The sequence below is a fragment of the Condylura cristata genome, unplaced genomic scaffold (genome assembly GCF_000260355.1).
Source record: "Condylura cristata isolate star-nosed mole 26May11 unplaced genomic scaffold, ConCri1.0 scaffold00008, whole genome shotgun sequence".
NCBI lineage: Eukaryota > Metazoa > Chordata > Mammalia > Eulipotyphla > Talpidae > Condylura > Condylura cristata.
In genome coordinates, this window is record NW_004567109.1 from 8,115,725 (window position 1) to 8,134,854 (window position 19,130).

The window sequence follows — 19,130 nt, forward strand, 5'->3', positions numbered from 1 at the left end:
CCGCCCCAGCCCCGAGCTTCCTCTGCTCGGGCTCTGAGACCTGCCTTTCCCGCCAGGGGCATCGCTCGTGCCCGTGTCCCCCCAACCTGCCACCCAAGCACTACGACTCCCGACCTGGCGCCCCACATGCCTACGGGCGCGGGGGAGCTTGCCCGGGCTGGAGAGCGCCCGTGAGTCCCCAGCTCCCACCTTCTGGGGTCTCGGCTCCGGCAGGCGCCCCCGCCCCACTTTACCGTCCTCCCCCTCTAGAGGGCTCTACTTCTCGTCAGGCCCCCTCCCCCCCAAAACTTCCTAACCCGCCCTGAGGACGCCCAGACAACCCCTCTCCTTCCGTGGGTCGCCGCCCCTTGGCCCAGCGCCCCAGTCCCGGGGGGCTGTTCTCCCCAACCACGCCCATCTAATCTCAGCTCCTCCAGGTCCCTCGCCCTGACTTTGGCCCACCCCACCGCCTCCTCCGGCGCCCTCTGGGGCCTCAAGTCCTCGCCCTCCGTCCTACGCGCCCATGGTCCCCGAGCCGGGCCCTGCCAACACCAGCACCCCGGACTGGGGGTTGCGGTCTCCGTCGGACCCAGGGGGCAGCGTCTGGGTGGCGGCCGCAATGTGTGTGGTCATCGCGCTCACGGCGGCAGCCAACTCGCTGCTCATCGCGCTTATCTGCACGCAGCCCGCCCTGCGCAACACGTCCAACTTCTTCCTGGTGTCGCTCTTCACGTCAGACCTGATGGTGGGGCTGGTGGTGATGCCGCCGGCCATGCTGAACGCGCTGTACGGGCGCTGGGTGCTGGCGCGCAGCCTCTGCCTGCTCTGGGCCGCCTTCGACGTGATGTGCTGTAGCGCCTCCATCCTCAACCTCTGCCTGATCAGCCTGGACCGCTATCTGCTCATCCTCTCTCCGCTGCGCTATAAGCTGCGCATGACGTCCCCACGCGCTCTGGCGCTCGTCCTGGGCGCCTGGAGCCTGGCCGCGCTCACCTCCTTCCTGCCCCTGCTGCTGGGCTGGCACGAGCTGGGCCGAGTGCGGGCACCTGCCCCGGGCCAGTGCCGTCTGCTGGCCAGCCTTCCTTTCGTCCTCGTGGCCTCCGGCCTCACCTTCTTCTTGCCCTCAGGCGCCATCTGCTTCACCTACTGCAGGATCCTGCTGGCGGCGCGGAAGCAGGCCGTCCAGGTGGCCTCCCTCACCACGGGCATGGCCGGCCAGGTCTTGGACACGCTGCAGGTACCCGGGTGCGCTGGGAGAGCCAGGCTTGAGGGATGGTGAGGTTGGCGAGGTATGAGCAGCCATCAGGTACCCACCACAGTATTCTTACTGGCGACCTCCCCATGGCCATTTCTTCTGAACGCTCTAGATTCAGTGCCCAGCTGTCCACAGGTTGCTCCAGGAATGCAGCTTTCCCCACCTGCTTCTCCCGGGTCTTCCCCATCATGACAAAGGCACTACCATGCTATCGCATCAGACGGTAGGAGAAACTTTCCTCTTTCCCTCTCACCTGGTTCATGAGTGAGGTCCGTGGGTGCCGCCTCTTAGCACAGGCCATCACCAATGCCAGCCACCTCCCCGTCTTGCTGCCTCTTGGAAAGTCTCCCACCCTCTCCCCCTGCTTCCACTGCAGACCCACTACTATCCATTTTCTGCACAAGAGCTGGCGGAAAAAAAAGATTATGGTCCTTCCTTGCTTCACACCTTCTGCGGCCCCCACTCTCTCCAGATAAAGAGATCTGTCGGGGTCTGACCTCAGGACACAGCCCTCCAACCATTCAGTTTTACCGGTTCCCCTTTCCCTCTTCTTTTTCTCTGCACCAGTCACATGACCATTCTGAAGGTTCTAGAAGGCACCAGACTGACTTTTGCATCCAGGTCTTTGCAGTTGATGCTTCCTGTGCCCTGAATGCGCTTCTTCCAGGGCTGCCCTTGCTGATTCTTGCTGAGCTCATAAGTTGCCACTTCCCAGATGCCAGGGTCTGTCTTGCAGCCCTGACCCCTTCCCTCCCCCTTATTCTCTATACCAACCTCCAGTTTATTTAACTTGTTCATTCTCTGTGTCAGCAAATGTAAACTCCAGGACCTGGTAGATCTGGGTGGATTTTTATCCCCAGTGCACATAGTGGGGGTTTACACTAATTCCTGTGAGTGGGCTATGTTCGCTGAGTACAAAACCCTGGGGTGTGGAGTGGCTGCTCTCGTCACTCAGGCCACAGGGCACCCCATCCTCTTGTCCACTCTGTGGATGAGGATTTCAGCTGACCAGGCTTGAGCCCAGGAGATCAGGTCACAGCCCCCAAGGAAAGTCTTGGCAGAGCTATCCAGGCTCATCTGGGTGTAGTCTCAGGGGGGAGGCTCCTGCAGGATAGCGGGGTACTTTGGGGGTCCTGGGTGGGTGGGGATTTGGCTGAGAGCTGAAGGACACCCTGGTCTGCAGGTAACCAGACTAGCTTGCCTGTTGCACCCAACAGTGAGGTCCAGGGCTACAGCTGGCCAGCTGGATTGGGGGAGGTGGGGTTGGACGGCCAGGAGGCTCTCTCCCCCATCTGTGCTTCCAGAATATTCTAGAGTCTTAGCAGCTGGCTGTGACCCTGATGTGGCTCTTGCGGAGGGTGGCTGGGGGTCCAGGTGTGGGACTGTTTCCCAATCTTCAGGTGTTTGGAAGCTGCCTTGGGGTACCTGCTTTACTACCACTCCCTGACATGCTGCACACCCCTCTAACTGCTTGATTACTATGCAATTAGCATTTTCTTTAAATCCTCTCTTCTTTTTTACTTCCACAAGTAAAACTTCTCATCTCTTCCAGAAATGGAAAACCAGTGTCTTTGCTATTAGCAGGTCATCACCGATTCAAGGAAGCTGCGGAAACCCCAGGGTTACTGACACCCCACTGGCGTACAGTGCCAGGCTTGCTTTCTCCTTGTGAGGTGCTAAGGGGTGCTGGGGGTTGCTAGAGGCCGAGCACCAGCCCCGCTGTAACCATAACCAGAAGCGCAGGAGGCCCATGGTGTGAGTTAGCCGGTCACCATACAGGTGCCCCTTTACCACTGCAGTCATCTCCCCTGTGGGGGCGTCTCCTTAGTGACTCAGGATGTGAGAAGCTGACTGGTCTTGCTGCGGTTGGCAGGGAGAGGTCTGCACTGTCTGTTGCAAAGGTGCCAGGGACACAGGTTTTCCTCCTGTGAGTCTAATTGGCTGCTAATTGAGCCTGCACGGGCGCCCCAGGAATGAAGAGCTGCAGCCCCACCATCTTGGGGTGCTCACTGTACACCAGGCAGCAAGCTAGGTCATCCCTAACACCCAAGTACTGCTGTCCTCCCTGCCTGACAGGTGGGGTGCTGAGCTTCAGCGAGAGGTGAGAGAACTCGCTCAAGGTCACACAGCTGGGTAGTGAGGTTCAAGGTCGGATCTGCCCGATGTTGAATCTCGATGTGAGCTGTGGGCAGCAGGCGGGCAGTGACGGTCTGAATCCACTGGCCAGGGACAGCACCCCGTGTCCCTCTGATTCCTAGCTGGGCCTTCCCTCTGGGCTCGGGTCCTCCAGACCTCTCCCCAGCTGCGGCATCAGTCCCTGAACCTCCTGGCTGTTTCCACGTCTACTCCCTTTGTGAGCTCATCTGGGCTCATGACTAAAAATACCACCTACATGCCGATGATCCCAGCCTGTGTGGCTTACCTAATGTGCCCCAAAGGCGACGCAGGATTTTCCGAGCCCTAGACACAGTCCCCTGTCATTGTCATACTGATGAACGGCGGCTGCAAACTTCCAGTTGCTCAGGCAGGACTGTAGGGGCAGCAGGATGCCCTTCTTTCTCACACCTCTTATCTCTACCTTTAAAACATGTCCAGGTTCTGTCAGCGTTGCGACCCTCTGACCCTGGGCAAAGCCCTTAATTGGTGTCTGGGTTAATGCAGTAGCTTCTGATTCCTGCATCAATGTCCTGATTCCATTTGGAGGCTCTTTCCATCTTATGCAACAGCCAGAATAATTTCTTTAAAAAAAAAAAAGATTTATTTATCTATGCAAACAAGAGCTGGTGTACTGGCCAGAGGTGTGGGAAGGTGAGAGGATTCACCAGAGACAGAATGGGGAGCAGAACAGGCCGATCTACTGAAATAGTACTGTTGAGGGGGGCAGCGGGTGAGACAGGAGAGGTCTGCTGTGCCATGCGGGTCACCTCCCTGGTTGGGGATCGAACTCTGCTGCAGTGGCTGGGGATGGCTGCATAGTGCTGAGACTTCCCCCTTTGTGCCACCAGGGAGACCTCAGAACGACCTCTTAAACACTGTCCTGCTGTGTTTTTTCTCTGCTCTGGTGGCCTCTCATCTCGTGCCACCTGGCACTTGGAGCCTTCTCTGGCCATCTCTCCTCCCACTGCTCCCCTCACTGTTTCATTGCGCTTCCTGAGCACACCGAAGACTCCTGCCACAGGACCTTTGCACCTGCTCTTCCCGCTGCTGCACCTGCTCTTCCCGCTGCTGCAATGCCCTTTCTCCGCTTCCCCTCCCCCCGGGGCTTCCCCTCCCCACCCCACGGGGCTTCCCCTCACTTTCTGCCTCTGCCTGGTTGCTATCACTCGACCAAGGGTAGCAACTGCCCATCTCCCCACCTCCCTCCCTCCCGCCTGATGTCCTGAGTTATCATTCTCAGCAGCCTTACTGCCTCCGACACAGTATTCGCTTCCCCACTCATTTATTGCTTCTTGCTCCTGCTGGCACCTACACGCTATAAGCGCAGGGACTTGTCTCTAACGACTGCACCTCAAACAGTGTCTCGCGCACCCGAAGTCTCTGCTGACAGAAGGAGAAATTACAAGCCTGGGGCTCCTCTCCTTTTGCATTTTCCCCTTTCCTTCCTTTCAGACTAGGTCTTGTGCTGAAGGGGCCTCTGCTGCCCGCTGCATGGCTTCGTTGGCTGGGTGATGCAGGTGGGGCGCGTGGGAGAGAGCTCAGCTGAGAGCAGCTCAGGGTGCTGCTTCCTCTGGGTGTCCAGGTTCTAGCCGGGGGACAGACATCGGCCGAGGGACCCCAGCACAGTGAGGGTACAGAGCTCATGAGAGGGCCTGAGCTAGTGAACTGTCGAAGTCTATAATTGGCCATGCATGTGTTTCAAAACTGAAGCAAAGAATTCAGCCTGAGTCCTGAAGCCAGACTGGGAGGACCTTTGCGGTCACACAGGCCAGTCCTCTGCCTCCCTGCAGAGTGACCTGTGGGCCTCTCCAGCCAGAAACTCATCCTTCCTGACACCCTCCATTGCTGGGAACTTTTTCTCTTGGTTTGACTGCATAGACCTGGCTGCTTCCTTTGCTTCCCAAACCATTCAGCTCCTACAAAGCTTCTGCATCCCTGGAGGACTGCCTGCATGGTGGGACTTCACCTCCGGGCGCTGCCTCTTCTGTGTCTCCTGGGTCACAGCCCCACTCACGCCCCCTGCCTGGGTGCAGAGAGGCTCTCCAGTGCTGGACACGAAGGAGCTGATGGGAATGAACAAAACCTGGGGGCCCTTTCCTCCTGTCTTCAGCTCCACATAGCACTTAGTTCTTCTCCCCAACTCAGCCTCCAGCCTCCCACGGAGTGAAGGGAGCTGGCACAGGGCCCCGAAGTCCCAGCCGTGCATGGTGGGCTTGAGGCCGTGGCTGCCGAGCGGCCTCCTTCCAGCCTCCGAGTCTGCCCAGTCCTGTGAACAGGCTTTACAAAAAGTCAATATTTCAACCCGGTCTTCCCTTCCCTGGGAAGACCCTTCCAGACTTTTTTTTAAAGAGCAAGTTTGTTATACAAAAAGAAAAAGGAGAGGAAGAAGCTTGCACAGACACAGGGGAGCAGGAGAGCTCCCCGTCGTGACTCTGAGGAAGGGGGCTTGTTTAGGGACTGGGGCAGAGCGCTGAGGGGGTGTGTGTGAGGGATCCTGCTGTGTGAAAGGTGGGAGCCCAGGTGGGATGGTGCTCAGCTTGGGGGATCCCGGAAGGGCCATTGTGGGAGCCTGGTCAGTGCAGAGACCGGCCAGAGACCAGACTGGATTTTCCCTGCCGTCTCAGCCTGGCTCTCCCTCTGCCAGGATCCTGGTTCTCTGGCCCATAGCCATGGCCCCAGGGATCTTTCTCCATCCCCATCTCTCCCCATTCTCTTCCATTTCTCCGCCTCCCGTCATCTTTCCCTCCTCCCTCTCTCCACCAGTGTCTCGTCCTTTCCCTCCTCCCCCAGGCTCTTCAGCCTCCCTCACCCAACACGCATCATTCTGAGTGATCCATCTTCCCCCATCTCTGCTTCCTCCTCCTCAGAGGAGCTGTGATCACAGAAATATCTCGCAGGGGGAGGAGGGGGCTGCGCTGGGAGAGCTGGAGGGAGCGGGGCTGAGCGTGGTGGTTTCGGCTGCTGCTTGGAAGGAGGCGGCTGGAGGCAGCCGGGGTTGGACGCCGGCCTTGTGCACCAGCTGGTCGTGGGTTCAAATCCTGCCTCTTCCAGCATGGCCCAGTAGCTTTAGACAAGTCATTCACCTGCCTCTACCCCAGAGGTACTTATGCTTATCTCACACGGGCACTTGGAGAATCCGAGAAAACGTATGTAAACCGGCTCATAGTAGGTGCTCAACAAATGTGAATTCCTTTTCTTTCCTCTCCTCTTGATGGTAAAATAGGTGGCTCACCCCTCTGAGCCTTTTTTTTTTTTAAAGATTTATTTATTTATTTATTTGTGCATACAGAGCTGGGGTACAGGCCAGAGGCTCAGGGGCGGCGAGAGGCTTCACCAGAGACAGAGCGGGGAGCAGAACAGGCAGATCGACGAGGTACACTGCTGAGGGGAGCAGCGGGCGGGTCAGGAGAGGTCTGCCACGCCATGTGGTCACCTCCGGGGCAGGCGGGAATCGAACTCATGCAGAAGTGGCTTCAGCCTCTCAGTGCAGTGCTTTAACCCGCTGCGCCACCAGGGAGGGCCCCCTCTGAGCCTTTTCAGGTAAAAGAGCCGCGTGGCTGCCTCCAGCCGCTTCATGGCAATTGTCAAAGCGCTGAGCCGGGCGCCAGTAACAGCCATGTCACGTGGTTTTTACCGCATCCCAGGTAGGTCCAGTAACTTTCTGCATATTATCTAGACTGTCCCTCAGGGGTCTCCCTGGTGGCCAAGGGGTTACGTCTCACTGTTCCCTCTCCTCTCTCCCCGCTGCTCCCCTCAGCAGTGTGTTTCAGTAGCTCACTCTGTCTCTGGTGAATCCGCTCATGCCCCAAACCTCTAGACTTCATCCCAGTTCTTCTATGCAAAAATTGGAAAAACAAACCAACCAACCAACCCTACAACTGTCCTATGATCCCAATGAGGTAGATGCTTGATAGTGACCATTTTATAGGGGAAAAAAAGCTGAGCAGAGAGGGCAAATTCCTCGCCTAGGGTCGGGCGGTTGAGCAGTAACAGAGCCATGACTTGAAACCAGACAGGCTGACTCCAGATGATGATAAAAAATTTATGTTACACTGTGGAGCACAGAAGGACACTTTAAGGTAAAAATTCAACAATGGCGGTAAAGTAATAGAGGCCTCTGCCTTTTGTCCAGTCAGCTTCCACCCCTAGGGATACATATCAATTTACACTATGGTTTGCCAGGTATTTACATATTTATGTACCAAAAAGAAACAATGTTTTGTTTTGGGTGTTTTTTAGACCAATGGATCATGCTTTATCTATTGTTTTGCAACTTACCATTATTATTTAATAACATGTCTTGGAGAGCTTGATCAATTTATTCTTTTTTTTATTTAAAGATTTATTTATCTATGCATACAGAAATGGTGTACAGACCGGAGGTGCAGGGTGGTGAGAAGATTCCCCAGAGACAGAGTGGGGAGCAGAAGAGGGAGAAGGACAAAGTCCACAGCTGAGGGCAGCTGCAGGCGAGACAGGAGAGGTCTGCCGCACCATGTGGGTCAGCTCCCAGGAGGGATTGAACTCGCACTACAGTGGCCACAGTTGGCTTAGCCTTGCAGTGTAGCGCCAACCCATTATGCCACCAGGGAGAGGCCTGATCAATTCATTCTTTTAGACATCTATGGAGCATTCTCTTTCTTGTTATAGCATTTCCTTTTTTAAAGATGTTATTTATTTTTGTGTAGAACAGTTGGGGCCTAGACCAGAGGGTGAGAGGATTCACCAGAGACAGAACAGAACAGGCAGGCCTGGCTCTCCCTGGTGGCATCAGAAGTTAAGTCTCAGCACTAAGAAGCTATCTGCAGCCACTGCAGCACCAGTTTGATCCCCAGCCAGGGAGTGACCCACAGGGGGCAGCAGATCTCTCCTGTCTGACCTGCTGCTCCCCACAGCAGTGTAGTTCAGATTTTCCTGTTCTGCTCCCCACTCTGTGTCTGGGGAATCCTCCCACCCCCCCCATAATTCTGGCCATTCAGCGCTTGTATGCATAAGTAAATAAAATAAATATTTTCTTAAAAAAAAAAAAAAGAACAGGCAGATCTATTGAAACACACTGCTGAGGGGAGCAGTGGACCAGACAGGAGAGGGCTACTGTGCCCTGTGGGTCACTCCCTGGCCGGGGATGGAACTGAGCTGGCAGCGGTGCCAGCGCTGAGACTGACCCTCGGTCGCCAGGGACGCCTGTGGAGCGTTCTGTGCTGGGACTTACTTAGCATCTCCTTTTGATGGATGCTTGGCTGATTCCCATGTTTCCCTACCACACACCAGGATGCAGCACACATTCGTATGTCTGCGAGTGGATGTTTATGGACACTGGACTCTGTAGGTGGAATTGTGTCCTGGGAGGGCATGGCCAGACTGTCCTCCAGGGGGCTACCCTCTCTGGCAGGGGCACCTGCTAGGCACACAATAGAATGAGGGGCCCTGGGCAGTGGGCAGGAAGAAGTGGGAAATGTGAGGCTGACATCAGTTGGGCCCCAGGGTGTGGGCGGGTGGTTGCCATGGGCTCTCTTTGACAGCGGTGGGCTTCTGTGACCCATCCTGACTGAGCTCTGTGCATGCCACCCTCCCCTCCTCCATGGGGGCAGCATGGTGAAGTGGACAAAGTGCAATTTCTGGAGCCAGAAATGACTTTGAATCCTTGATTCAACACTTACCTGCTGTGTGATTCCTGGCACATGATTTTGTCTCTCTGAACCTCATCTGCAAAGTGCAGGTGATGATGGAAGTGCCTACCTCTTATAAGGTCTGGCTGGCAGGATAAATGGCTCATGCTGATGTGTGGAAAGTGCTCATTTGATGGGGATAATGCTGCTGACTTGCGCTCACTCATGCTTTGGTTTGAGTCTTGTAGTGATACAAGGTGATCTTGGGAAGGCCCCTGCCTTATCTGGGCCTCAGTTTCTTTCTCTTTCTTCTTGCCTATATTCTTGGATCTACTCTTTGGGGGAAGAGGAGAAAGAAAAACCCAGGATCATTCCTAGAGAAGGAATCTGAGAGCAACTTTGACTTTGTTTCTGGAGCTCCCTCTCCCAATAACAATTCCCAGTCCTCACCTGCCTCGAGTTCTCCATGCCCTCTGACAAGACCAGGACTATCTCTTGCATCTCCCCAGTCACCAGGTGTGAGACAGGTTCCCATATGGATGGACCTGGGGGTGGTGTCTGCTTCCTCCCCCGCTGTCTGTCCGCTTTGATGGTGACAGTGTGAAAGCCTGATCTCAGGAGATTCTTTTGGGAGAAGCAAAGGTCTCTCCTCTGGTCTAACTATGGTGGGGGCACCATCAAGTTCACTCTGGGGGAGAGAAAGCCTGTGCCCTGATGTCTCTGTTGCTTTGGGGAGCCCTAGCTGCTGGAAGGAGAACAAGGCTCCTGAGGGTGCCAGAAACTACTCCAGCCTTATACACATGCCACTGATCAGTGGCAGGGCTTCCACACGCTCCGGGCTCCCTCTGTTTGGGGTACGTGCATGCCTTTACCCATAGCCTCAAGGCACTCTGTACACTGAGTATTCTTTCTCCCATTTCACAGATTTGAAAACAGAGATTCACTCAAGGTCACAGAATGAGTAAGTGCTAGAAGCAGGATCTGAAGCCAGATCACTTGTTTTAGAAGCCCATTGTGTCTCTGTACAATGCTGCCCCAAGAGACAGGAGAGAATTCTCAGCCTGAAGTGTGTGAACTTGCCCTTGATCTCGAACAACCAGAGTTCACCTGGATAAATACATCAAAGAGTGGGAGTTACAATATGCTTCATCTCCCCACTCCTGCCCTCTGCTATTCCAGGATCAGACGCTCTGAGCCTATAGACAGGTGTTGCACTGGGATTTCAGCACCACGGACAGCATCACATTTTTTTGCCCTGAGGAAGGCGAGGACGGGTGCTGCTGTGTGAGTGGGGTGGGGGTTGGCGCTGTCGATGACACATCTTGGCTTTGTTCCTCCACCCCCTTTCCATCTGCGAAGGTTCACTGGGAATCTGGTTCCCTTTCTGAATCCTGGCTCTCATCTTTTCAGATCTAACCCATCTTTGGCTGCCTCACGAACCAAGTTGGGTTCTCATTTAGGATTTAGGATATGTTGAGGGCGAGAGGATTCCTTTGCTTTCAAAGCCCAGGTGTGTTCCCAACTCATTCCCTTTGTACAGTTCAATGAGTTGTGCACACCTTTGCACACTGGTAGTTACTTAAATTGTAAGGATAGGTGGGTCTTTGTGTAACTTGGAAATCCAAGTTACACAAACATGAAAATCCAAACATGATTTCAAGAGGGCTTCACATGTCAGCCTTCACAGGTTCGCAAGGGTGCCATGGCTCAAGGTGGCCCTTCAAGCCCCTGCAAACATGGGAATTTTGTGTCTATAAATCTGTAAATTTTTGTTTTTTTCCCTTAGGGAGAGGTTTTGTAGATTTCATTAGATTCCCAAGGGATCATGAAGTTGGAAAAATTAAGAGGCCTGCTTGGGTAAAGGATGATCTGGGTCAGAGACCCAGTCAGTGTTTGGGGGCTGAATCTGCCTCCTCCTGTCTGTGTCTCCCTTCCCACGGCTGCCTTGAGAGCCCCCTTCCTGTTCTTCCCTCCCTCAAGCTCCTTCTCTTGACATGCATATTTCAAAGTGGAGGTTGGCCAGTCCACAGTATAATTAGTGCTGCAAAATGTCAGGGTTTCCAGCAGCCCTACTAACCTGTCATGGGTTTCACTGCAAACACTGGTTATGTGCACACATTTTCAAAAATCACTATTTTGTGAAGCATGAGAACGAAGCTATTATTCCACAGTATGAAAAGAATCCACATATACACACAATCACACACAAAGAGAGGGTCACACACAGACAGCAGCAGCCCGCCCCCGTCAAGCACTGTTTGATTGCACCACCGGCGTTGGTCATGTGTGTTGACCCGTGTTAAGTATTGTCCTTTGCAGTGAGGCCAGGACCTGCCTTGTGATTGGGGCAGTGCTGCTCTATCTCACTGCACTTCCTCCAGCTCCATGTGAACTTATGGGGCAAGGCCAGGGCTTGGAATAGGATCATGGCTCGGTCTGGTCTACTAGGCTAGGGCTCAGTTTGACGTCTTGAGTACATAGGGCTCAAATCTGGAAGTATCGGGTTGTCTGGGACCATGCACCCTGCTTAGTTTACTGCTGATGTCAGGGCCTGGTCTAGACCAGGGTCAAGGTTCAGTCTGGAGTCAGGGTCAGGTGTTTGGAATCAGAGCTGGGGCCCAGTCAAGGGTCAGAGCTCCGTTTACTGATGGAACCAGGTGTTAATCTAGAGTTAGGATCGAGGCTGTCTGTGGCTGGGATCAGGGTCAGACTGGAGATCTTCTCATGTGCTTTTCTTTTCGGCAGGTACCCAGGACCCCACACCAGGGGGTGGAGTCAGCTGACAGCAGGCGACTAGCCACCAAGCACAGCAGGAAGGCCTTGAAGGCCAGCCTGACACTGGGCATCCTGCTGGGCATGTTCTTTGTGACCTGGCTGCCCTTCTTTGTGGCCAACATAGCCCAGGTAATGCCAGTGCAGGGAGCAGGTGGTTCCAGGCCTTGCTGGGGAGGCCCTAAGCTCCACCCTGACCAGACATGGGGAGGGAGGAGGGTGTGCTTGGCGTATGTGCTCCTGTGTGTGCTGTCCTCGCAGTGGGTGGGGTGGGGGGTGGTCTGTGTCCCTGCTCTGACACCAAGCATGACGCACCCTTTCCTTTCAGGCCGTGTGTGACTGCGTCCCCCCAGGCCTCTTCGATGTCCTCACATGGCTGGGGTACTGTAACAGCACCATGAACCCCATCATCTACCCACTCTTCATGCGGGACTTCAAGCGGGCCCTGGGCCGGTTCCTGCCATGTCTCCACTGTGCTCGTGAGCACCGGGCCAGCCCCGCCTCGCCGTCCATGCGTACCTCGCACAGCGGCCCCCGGCCCGGCCTGAGCCTGCAGCAGGTGTTGCCGCTGCCCCTCCCACCAGACTCTGACTCCGACTCAGGTTCTGGGGGCTCCTCAGGCCTGCAGCTCACAGCCCAGCTGCTGCTGCCTGGACAGACCACCCGGGATCCCCCACCACCTGCCAGGGCCACGGTCAACTTCTTCAACATCGATCCTGTGGAGTCTGAGCTTCGGCTGCATCCGCTTGGTACACCCACACATTGACCCAGCCTGGAGTCGGTCAGCGGGGAGCAGGGCTGGACGGGGCCATGCTAGTGAGCATCTGCTCTTGGCAAAGGCCAGAGGCTGCAGGTTTCCTGGGAGCCTTGGGTTCCAGTAGGGGCCCCGAGTCCCCGCTGCCTCCTGCAGGCCCCCTACTTGGAGGGTTAAGAGGCAGCTCAGCTGTGGTTTTCTCCAAGATGCCCCACTGTTGTGTGTGATTTGTGGGTGTGTGTAGAGGATGGTCAAAGGACTCTGCTGGTTCTGGTCAGGATGCCGATGAGCCTGTCCTTTGCACTTTTACCAGACTGTGTGGGAGGATGTTTGCATCTGCAGAGCTGGGTCAGCTCTTCAAAGGGTAGTTCTTGGGCCACCACCTGGGAACCTGGTGAAAAATGCATACCTGGCCTGCCAGACCTGCCAGGGCAGAATCTGGGTGCTAGCGAGCCCCTGTGGAGTCGTGTGCCCATTACAACTTGAGATGTGTTGGCTTAGATGATATTGAACTCCAAGGCTGCTTTGCTGGACAGATTTTGGAGCAGCCAGCCCCTCAGGGTGGGCGTGGCCACACGCAGAAGAGCGCCTGAGCCCGGGAGCCAGGCAGGCATCAACCTGAGTTTCTGCTCCATCACTTAGTAGCTCCTGCACAGCTAACTGAACCTCTCTGATCCTGCTGTTCCACTTGCAAAATGGGGTTACAACGGCTGCCCCTTAGGATGTCATGGGAAAGCACACAGGAGGCTCAGTGTCAGCACGTGGTCAGCAGGGCGTCCCTTCTGCCATCATCACGCGTGGCCACCCAGCTGCCAGCCTCTGGCTGTGGTGAGGAAAGGCTCTCTGTTCTCACTGCTTTTTCCATATTCCTCCTTCTCTCCATCCCCAGTCCAGATCCACAGCCACAAGCTGGCTCCCTAACTCCTTGCTCTGGATGCTGGGGGGACCCCATCTGAGCTCCCAGGCAGTTGCAAAGCCTTTCCTAGGGGATGAGGGGGGCTGGTGGCTACTTGCTCAACACTAGGGGTGCTTTTCCAATATCCTGGGCTTCCTTGGGCCAAGGAAGGTACACGTGGAGGGGGCAGTGCCAGCTCCTTGCCCACTCCTTCTGACCTTCCTTGATATCAGTGAGGGAAACAGGATTGGGACATTATTTTTTTTTGAGGGGGACCTCTTGGTTTCCACAGGTTACGTGTTGTATATTTGTTTTCAACTTCAGTGTTTCCTTAGCCTTCCCTCCTCCCCTCCCCCTCAACCAATTGCCCTCATCCAGACTCCCAAGGGCCCTCCTCGGTGGCCTGCCGCTCTCCTTGGTGCTGATTAGAATTGCCGCCTGCCCTGGCTGCAGACTGCCAGAGGGGCCAAGGTGCTTGTCGGGGCTCCCCTCTGCCTCCAGACCTGCCCAAGTGGACTCTTAATAAAAACCCAAGGCAATGACCATATTTTGGATTCGCTTTGGGGGCCACTCAGGTGAGGTGAGTTCAGTGTCCTGGGTTCTGACCCACACGCTGGCCTTAATTCGCTTTGGGGACTCTGTTTCCTACAGGTCACAGGAGTTATTTGGACTCATAACAGCAGGGGCTCTGTAAATGTGTTAGGTGAACAAAGGCACACAAGGATTTTCCTAAGAACTGTTCAACTCCAACACTAATTTTTCCTGCCTCTCTCCCTCCTGGCTTCCTCCAGAGCTTGGGAACAGTTTCCCTACCTGGGCCTTTGTTTCCCTATCTGCAGGGCAGAGGAGCATTATCTCTGGACCTGCTGTTCAGCAACAACGGGAGGAGGAAGGGAGGGTCCCCGTGCACGGGCTCAGTGGCTGAGATCCTGTGCTCTCAAGTCCTATCGACTGCAGTGTGAGACTGACCAGCTGTGTGGCCTTGAGCAGCTTACCTAACCTCTCTGGGCTTCCATAACGTCAAGTGTGAAATGAAGATAATGTTACCTACCTGACAGCTTGTGAGCACCCACTGAGGGAACCGGCGGAAGCATCTGTACACGGTGAATACTAAAATGCAGCTATTATTATTACTGTAACCCTCATCACCTCTCTTGCTGTTACAAGAAATCCGTCCCTTATAATTCAGTCTTGTCACCAAGCCCAGTCCCACCCACACCACTTGCTTATTCAGCATTTACTCACTCTGCTGCTGCAGGTCTGCAGGGACACCAGCTAGCACAGCTGGGCAGGCCCACTCACGTGTCCATGCGCCAGGGGCCCTGCAGTCGTGCCGTGCACAGCCGGCGTGACTGCGTGAGGCAGACCTGCCCGGCTCTCTCCCAACAGCAGAGGAAGCTCCCCGCTCCCTGCGCACCAGCTCTGGGGGCCTCAGTGGTGCCTGTGGGTAGGCGGGCAGCCCTGGGGTGGGTGGAGGGGGCAGGCAGACACCTGCTTTGCCAGCACACCAGCAGAGGGTGGCAGAGAATGTGGTGGGTGGGACCTTGGTGTCCTTGGATCTCCTGATGGACCGCCGGACCCCATAGTTGTGACCTCAAGTACAGGAAGCCCCGCGGCTGTATTCTGAATCGGGGCTCTGAACGGTGCTTGGCTGATTGCGCAGGGCTCTGACCTTGTCCCCAAGACAGGAAACTTTGTCTCCCTCCCCCGGCCCCCTCCTCCCAAGTCCTTTCTTTTCAGCCCCAGTGCTTGCAACTGAGGAAAGGCACCGGTGGGAACCCTGCACCTCTGGGGCTCACGTGGGGGGCTGGGAACTCTGCAGATCAAAATCTGGGAATGGTTCAGCTCCCCTCTGGGGTCAATCCTGCCCTGTGCTGGGCCCGTGGGTCTGGCTGGCACAGTCGGGGCAGCCCAGGGGGTTGGTGCCTATGCCGTGGCTGCAGACCTGTGGGCTCTCGCTGGGGCTGGGAGCGGCAGGAACCCCTCCAGCTTGGCCCAGCCCCGCTGGCACCTGAGCTTGGCTGGGTTCGGTGGGTGTACCCACTGGGGGAGCATCTCCAGGTGCGGGATCCAGCGTTTGCCCCTCCTGGCGGCTGATGTTATTTGATGAGGCGGTGGCTGCTGTTTGGTGCGGCTCCTCTTTGGGCAGGCTGCTGGGGGCCAGTGAGAGCCCCTTCTCGTCCCAGCCTGGCTTGGTGCGGATGCCGACTGCCTTCAGGATGACATCCATCTGCTTGGCATAGTCTAAGTGGCCACTGACCTGCAGGAGGATAGTGAGTGAGGACCATGGCGGGAGAACAGAGCCCAGCCCTCCGCAGGGTGCCCAGCTGAGCTCCGGGACTCCAGCCTGAGTCTCAGGATGCTGAGACCCCCTGAGCCTACCGAACGCCAATGCAACTCCAATGCTCAAGCCAGAAAAGGTAGGATGCCTCTCGGCCAAGGCTGCTCTAGAGCTTATCCAATAAAGGTGAAGGAAGTTTTTCTACAAAGCCTGGGTGCGCTGGGGGCAGGAGGGATCTGCTGAGAGAAGCTGGAGTGGAAGCTCAGAAGTTTTCATTTTCTGCAGTTTTAGGTTCCAGTGGGGGGTGGGGCTGCTTACCAGCTATGGGAACTCGGGCAAGCCCCTTATTCCTCTGCTCGCCACTGCGAGTGAGCGTTGCCCTCACTGAAACCAGAGCATGGCACAGGATGCATGGTGGTTTCTACAATCCACTCTCCCCCACCTGCCATCAGAAGAACTCCCATTTACAGGTACATTCTCCAGTCCACCCTGACCCCGCCCCTACAGCGAACTGTAATACTGTGGCAAGTTTGGGCCAATGAGGTGAAGTAAAAGGGTTCTATGGAATTCAGGCACGATGGCTGGAGTTTCTGGCAGCAATACTGGGCCATGTGTTGACCCCAAGAAGATGGCAGCACAACTAGGCATTTTGAGTCCTCAGACTGGAGCCGCAGTGCCAGGCTAGAACCGCTGTTCTGGACTATTCTCAGAGTGACGGCATCAACTCTTGTGCGTTTGAGTCATTTCAGCTGGGGCTCTGTTTCATGGCTCCATATCTTGATTTAGACAAGGCCACGAACTCAGAAGTGACCACGCTCTTCCTCAGGGACAGGGACACCTCTGTTTTTGTGTTGGGATGTATTAGTAGTGAGGAAAAAGTAGGGGCTGGAAGGCCTGTTGCCCAACACACCGTAGGCCCTTAGTACATTGTTAAAACAAACTCACTGTACAGACCCCTTTCACTGGTGTTGGCTGCGAAGTGTAGATGAGGGACCCTGAGCTTACAGCCAGAACGCACCAGCGCTGGGACTCGCATTTCACAGAGAGAAGTGAGCCGGCCTTGCTCAATGGCACGCAGTGGGTGGTGTGCTGAGGCTGCTTCAGCTTAGCTCTAGCCTCCCGCTCTCTCCAGCCAGTCCAGGGGCCCTCTGCTGCTAAAGGCAAACACCAGCCTTCATTCAAGGCTGAGGAGGGAGGGTTTTGTTTAGAAAGAAGACAGGAAAACACTGGGGAGGCTGGTGTCAGGCGCTCAGAGCACTCCGAGGCAGCTGGCAACATTGCATTTCCATTTGAATCACAAATCACGGCGTTATTCAGATGATTTCTCAAGAACACAAAGACAACTCCCTGCACAGTTTTGTCATTTTCTCATACCCAGAACCTGCCTACTTCTTATTTCTTTCTCTATAGACTTTTTTAAAAACAGCTGGAAATACACAGATACTCATGGCTATTAGGGGCTTTTCAGACTCCTGGGGTCAGGAGCTCAGGTGGGTAAGTTCCCACCGGCAGGGTGGACATTAGTGTCTGCTTGGGCCGCAGCCTGGGCTTTGTCTCTTCCTAGCAACTGGGCAAGTCCTTGGCATTCAAGGAACTGGGCACTACCTCTCCCTATGGTGTTGCTTATAGGAGCGAAAACACTTTTCAGGGACTTTACCTGATGAGCGTTAGTGACACCCATTCACAGGGCTGGCAGGAAGAGTCACCCACAAGTCATAACTGAGGCACAGTGCCTGGCACATAGTGGGTGTTCCATAAATATGAGTTCCTTTACCTTCCTGTCCCTGGAAGGGCTGGATAGAGGGGAGGGCGCTAGCTGGGCTGCTTCATTTGGGAGCCCCATAGGCTGCTGAAGCTCTAGCCGTCCTGTTCCAGTCAGCAGAAACCTAGACCCCTGGGATAAACAAGAAGTGCCTCCCTCCATGTTCCTAATGTCATTGAAGGGCTGGTGTCCAGGCAGGGCTGGGTGGAGCCAGGGAGGAGGAGGAGCGTCCATGGGAAATTCGGGTGGGAATTTCGCCCAAGAGCTGTTCCAGAATGCACAACTGGAAAGCCCTGCTGAGCACCTCGGGCTGCTGGGTGCTACCACTCCTGCTGCGCCCCCTCGGGCGGCCTCAGCTTCCACATCTGTACCGTGGACAGGACACAGGAGCTCCGTGAGGATCAAACGGCACAGTAGCTACAAAGCATGTACTGTGGTGTCTCCATTGGTTAGCATTGTTGTTGTTGTCTGCTTTGCGCCAAACTGTTCTGGAAGCAGCTAGAGCCAGTGCTGGCTCCTGAGTGGGCCCCTGGGGCGGCAGAATCCCTGTCCACTGGCTGCAACCCAGCCCCCACCCAGGACCCTGGAAGGGTCTGCCTGCCTCACTCACGCCAAGACACCCCCAGCCCGCAGCAGGCCCAGGCCTGCTCGCTCAGCTCCGCTGGCCCTGAGACCAGAGGCCGCCTCAGACCAGGTGCAGGGGCAGGTGGCCGAGGCCTGGGGTGACTGACCGCCGGCCCTGGGCGCGTGGGTCAGCGGGCGAGGTGGATCCCGTAGGTTTCGCCCCCAGCCTGGCGGCCAGCGCCCCCCAACGCTAATGGGAACTTGCTAGGGAGGAAAACAGGAGGGTGGCAAGGAGGCAGTGCTAATTACCTCTAATTACCCAGAAGAGGAAAGCGCTCTTTCTGAGATGTGCGCCTAATGGGATAAAGAGCTATTATTAGGCAGAGCTGGGACGCTGCCGCCGAGACAGCGAGAGGAGACGACTCGGAAGCTGCTGGCTGCTTCCAGAGGCAAAAGAATGGAAGGTGGTGGCAGGAGAGGAGGAAACACGCATTATGGGAGGGTCTCTGTGTGCCAAGTAGCCGCACCAGCTGCCCAAAAAGGTAGGGGTAGCGTCCATGTCACAGGGGCGGAAACAGAGGCACAGAGAAGTCAAGTAACTGGTCCAGGTCACACAGCCAACGGCAGAGCCCAGATTCTCAGCTGGGCCCTGCTGGACCCCAGGCTGCGTTCTCACCCGTACCGAGCTTCTAGGGCAGAACCCGTCACGCACTGTCACGCACCGTCACGCACCGTCACGCGATCTTGAGCAGGGCTCAGCCTTTCAAGGGAACGGTCGGCTGCTCTTTTTCACATTTGATTCTTCTGGCAGAGGGAGACCCTCAGGGCGGTGACGCAAGGGTGCAGGAACCCCAAAGAACAGGATGGAGAGGCCAGCCTCTGGCCGGCGGGCACCCTCCGCTCCCAGGGCCCTCGACCCCCCTGGGGGAGACGCCCAGGCCTGGGCCTGGCTTGGAGCCCCGCCTGCGTCTCTGACCACATTCGTCCACTCTCTCAAGTCTCAGTTTCCAGCCTGTGGCCCGGGGCTGCTGTCCACGCTGCGGGGCTGTTTGAGGCTTCCGCCTTCTGAAGCGAGGCGGCTCCCTTTGCCTCCGAGGCGGAG

The 19,130-nt window shown here is 55.9% G+C and overlaps 2 protein-coding genes across 4 annotated transcripts in view; one reads left to right on the top strand and one right to left on the bottom strand.

Annotated features, from left to right (window-relative positions):
• Positions 1–483: 483 nt before the first annotated feature.
• HTR6 (5-hydroxytryptamine (serotonin) receptor 6, G protein-coupled) overlaps positions 484–19,130 on the top strand; it is a 27,370-nt gene continuing 8,723 nt past the window's right edge. The window contains exons 1-4 of one of the 2 annotated variants that reach the window (XM_004678562.1): positions 484–1,216; positions 11,746–11,904; positions 12,101–12,549; positions 17,663–17,668. In XM_004678562.1, the coding sequence (XP_004678619.1) occupies positions 503–1,216; positions 11,746–11,904; positions 12,101–12,538 (1,311 nt within the window). In that variant the 5' untranslated portion in view covers positions 484–502 and the 3' untranslated portion in view covers positions 12,539–12,549; positions 17,663–17,668. Of the gene's footprint in view, positions 1,217–11,745; positions 11,905–12,100; positions 13,355–14,260; positions 14,314–17,662; positions 17,669–19,130 lie in introns of those variants that run through there. The other variant, XM_012722664.1, reaches the window with a different exon arrangement.
• Positions 15,258–19,130, bottom strand: part of TMCO4 (transmembrane and coiled-coil domains 4) — a 52,185-nt gene continuing 48,312 nt past the window's right edge. For both annotated transcript variants that reach the window (XM_004679360.2, XM_012722663.1), the window contains one exon: positions 15,258–15,681. In XM_004679360.2, the coding sequence (XP_004679417.2) occupies positions 15,280–15,681 (402 nt within the window). In that variant the 3' untranslated portion in view covers positions 15,258–15,279. The remainder of the gene's footprint in view (positions 15,682–19,130) is intronic.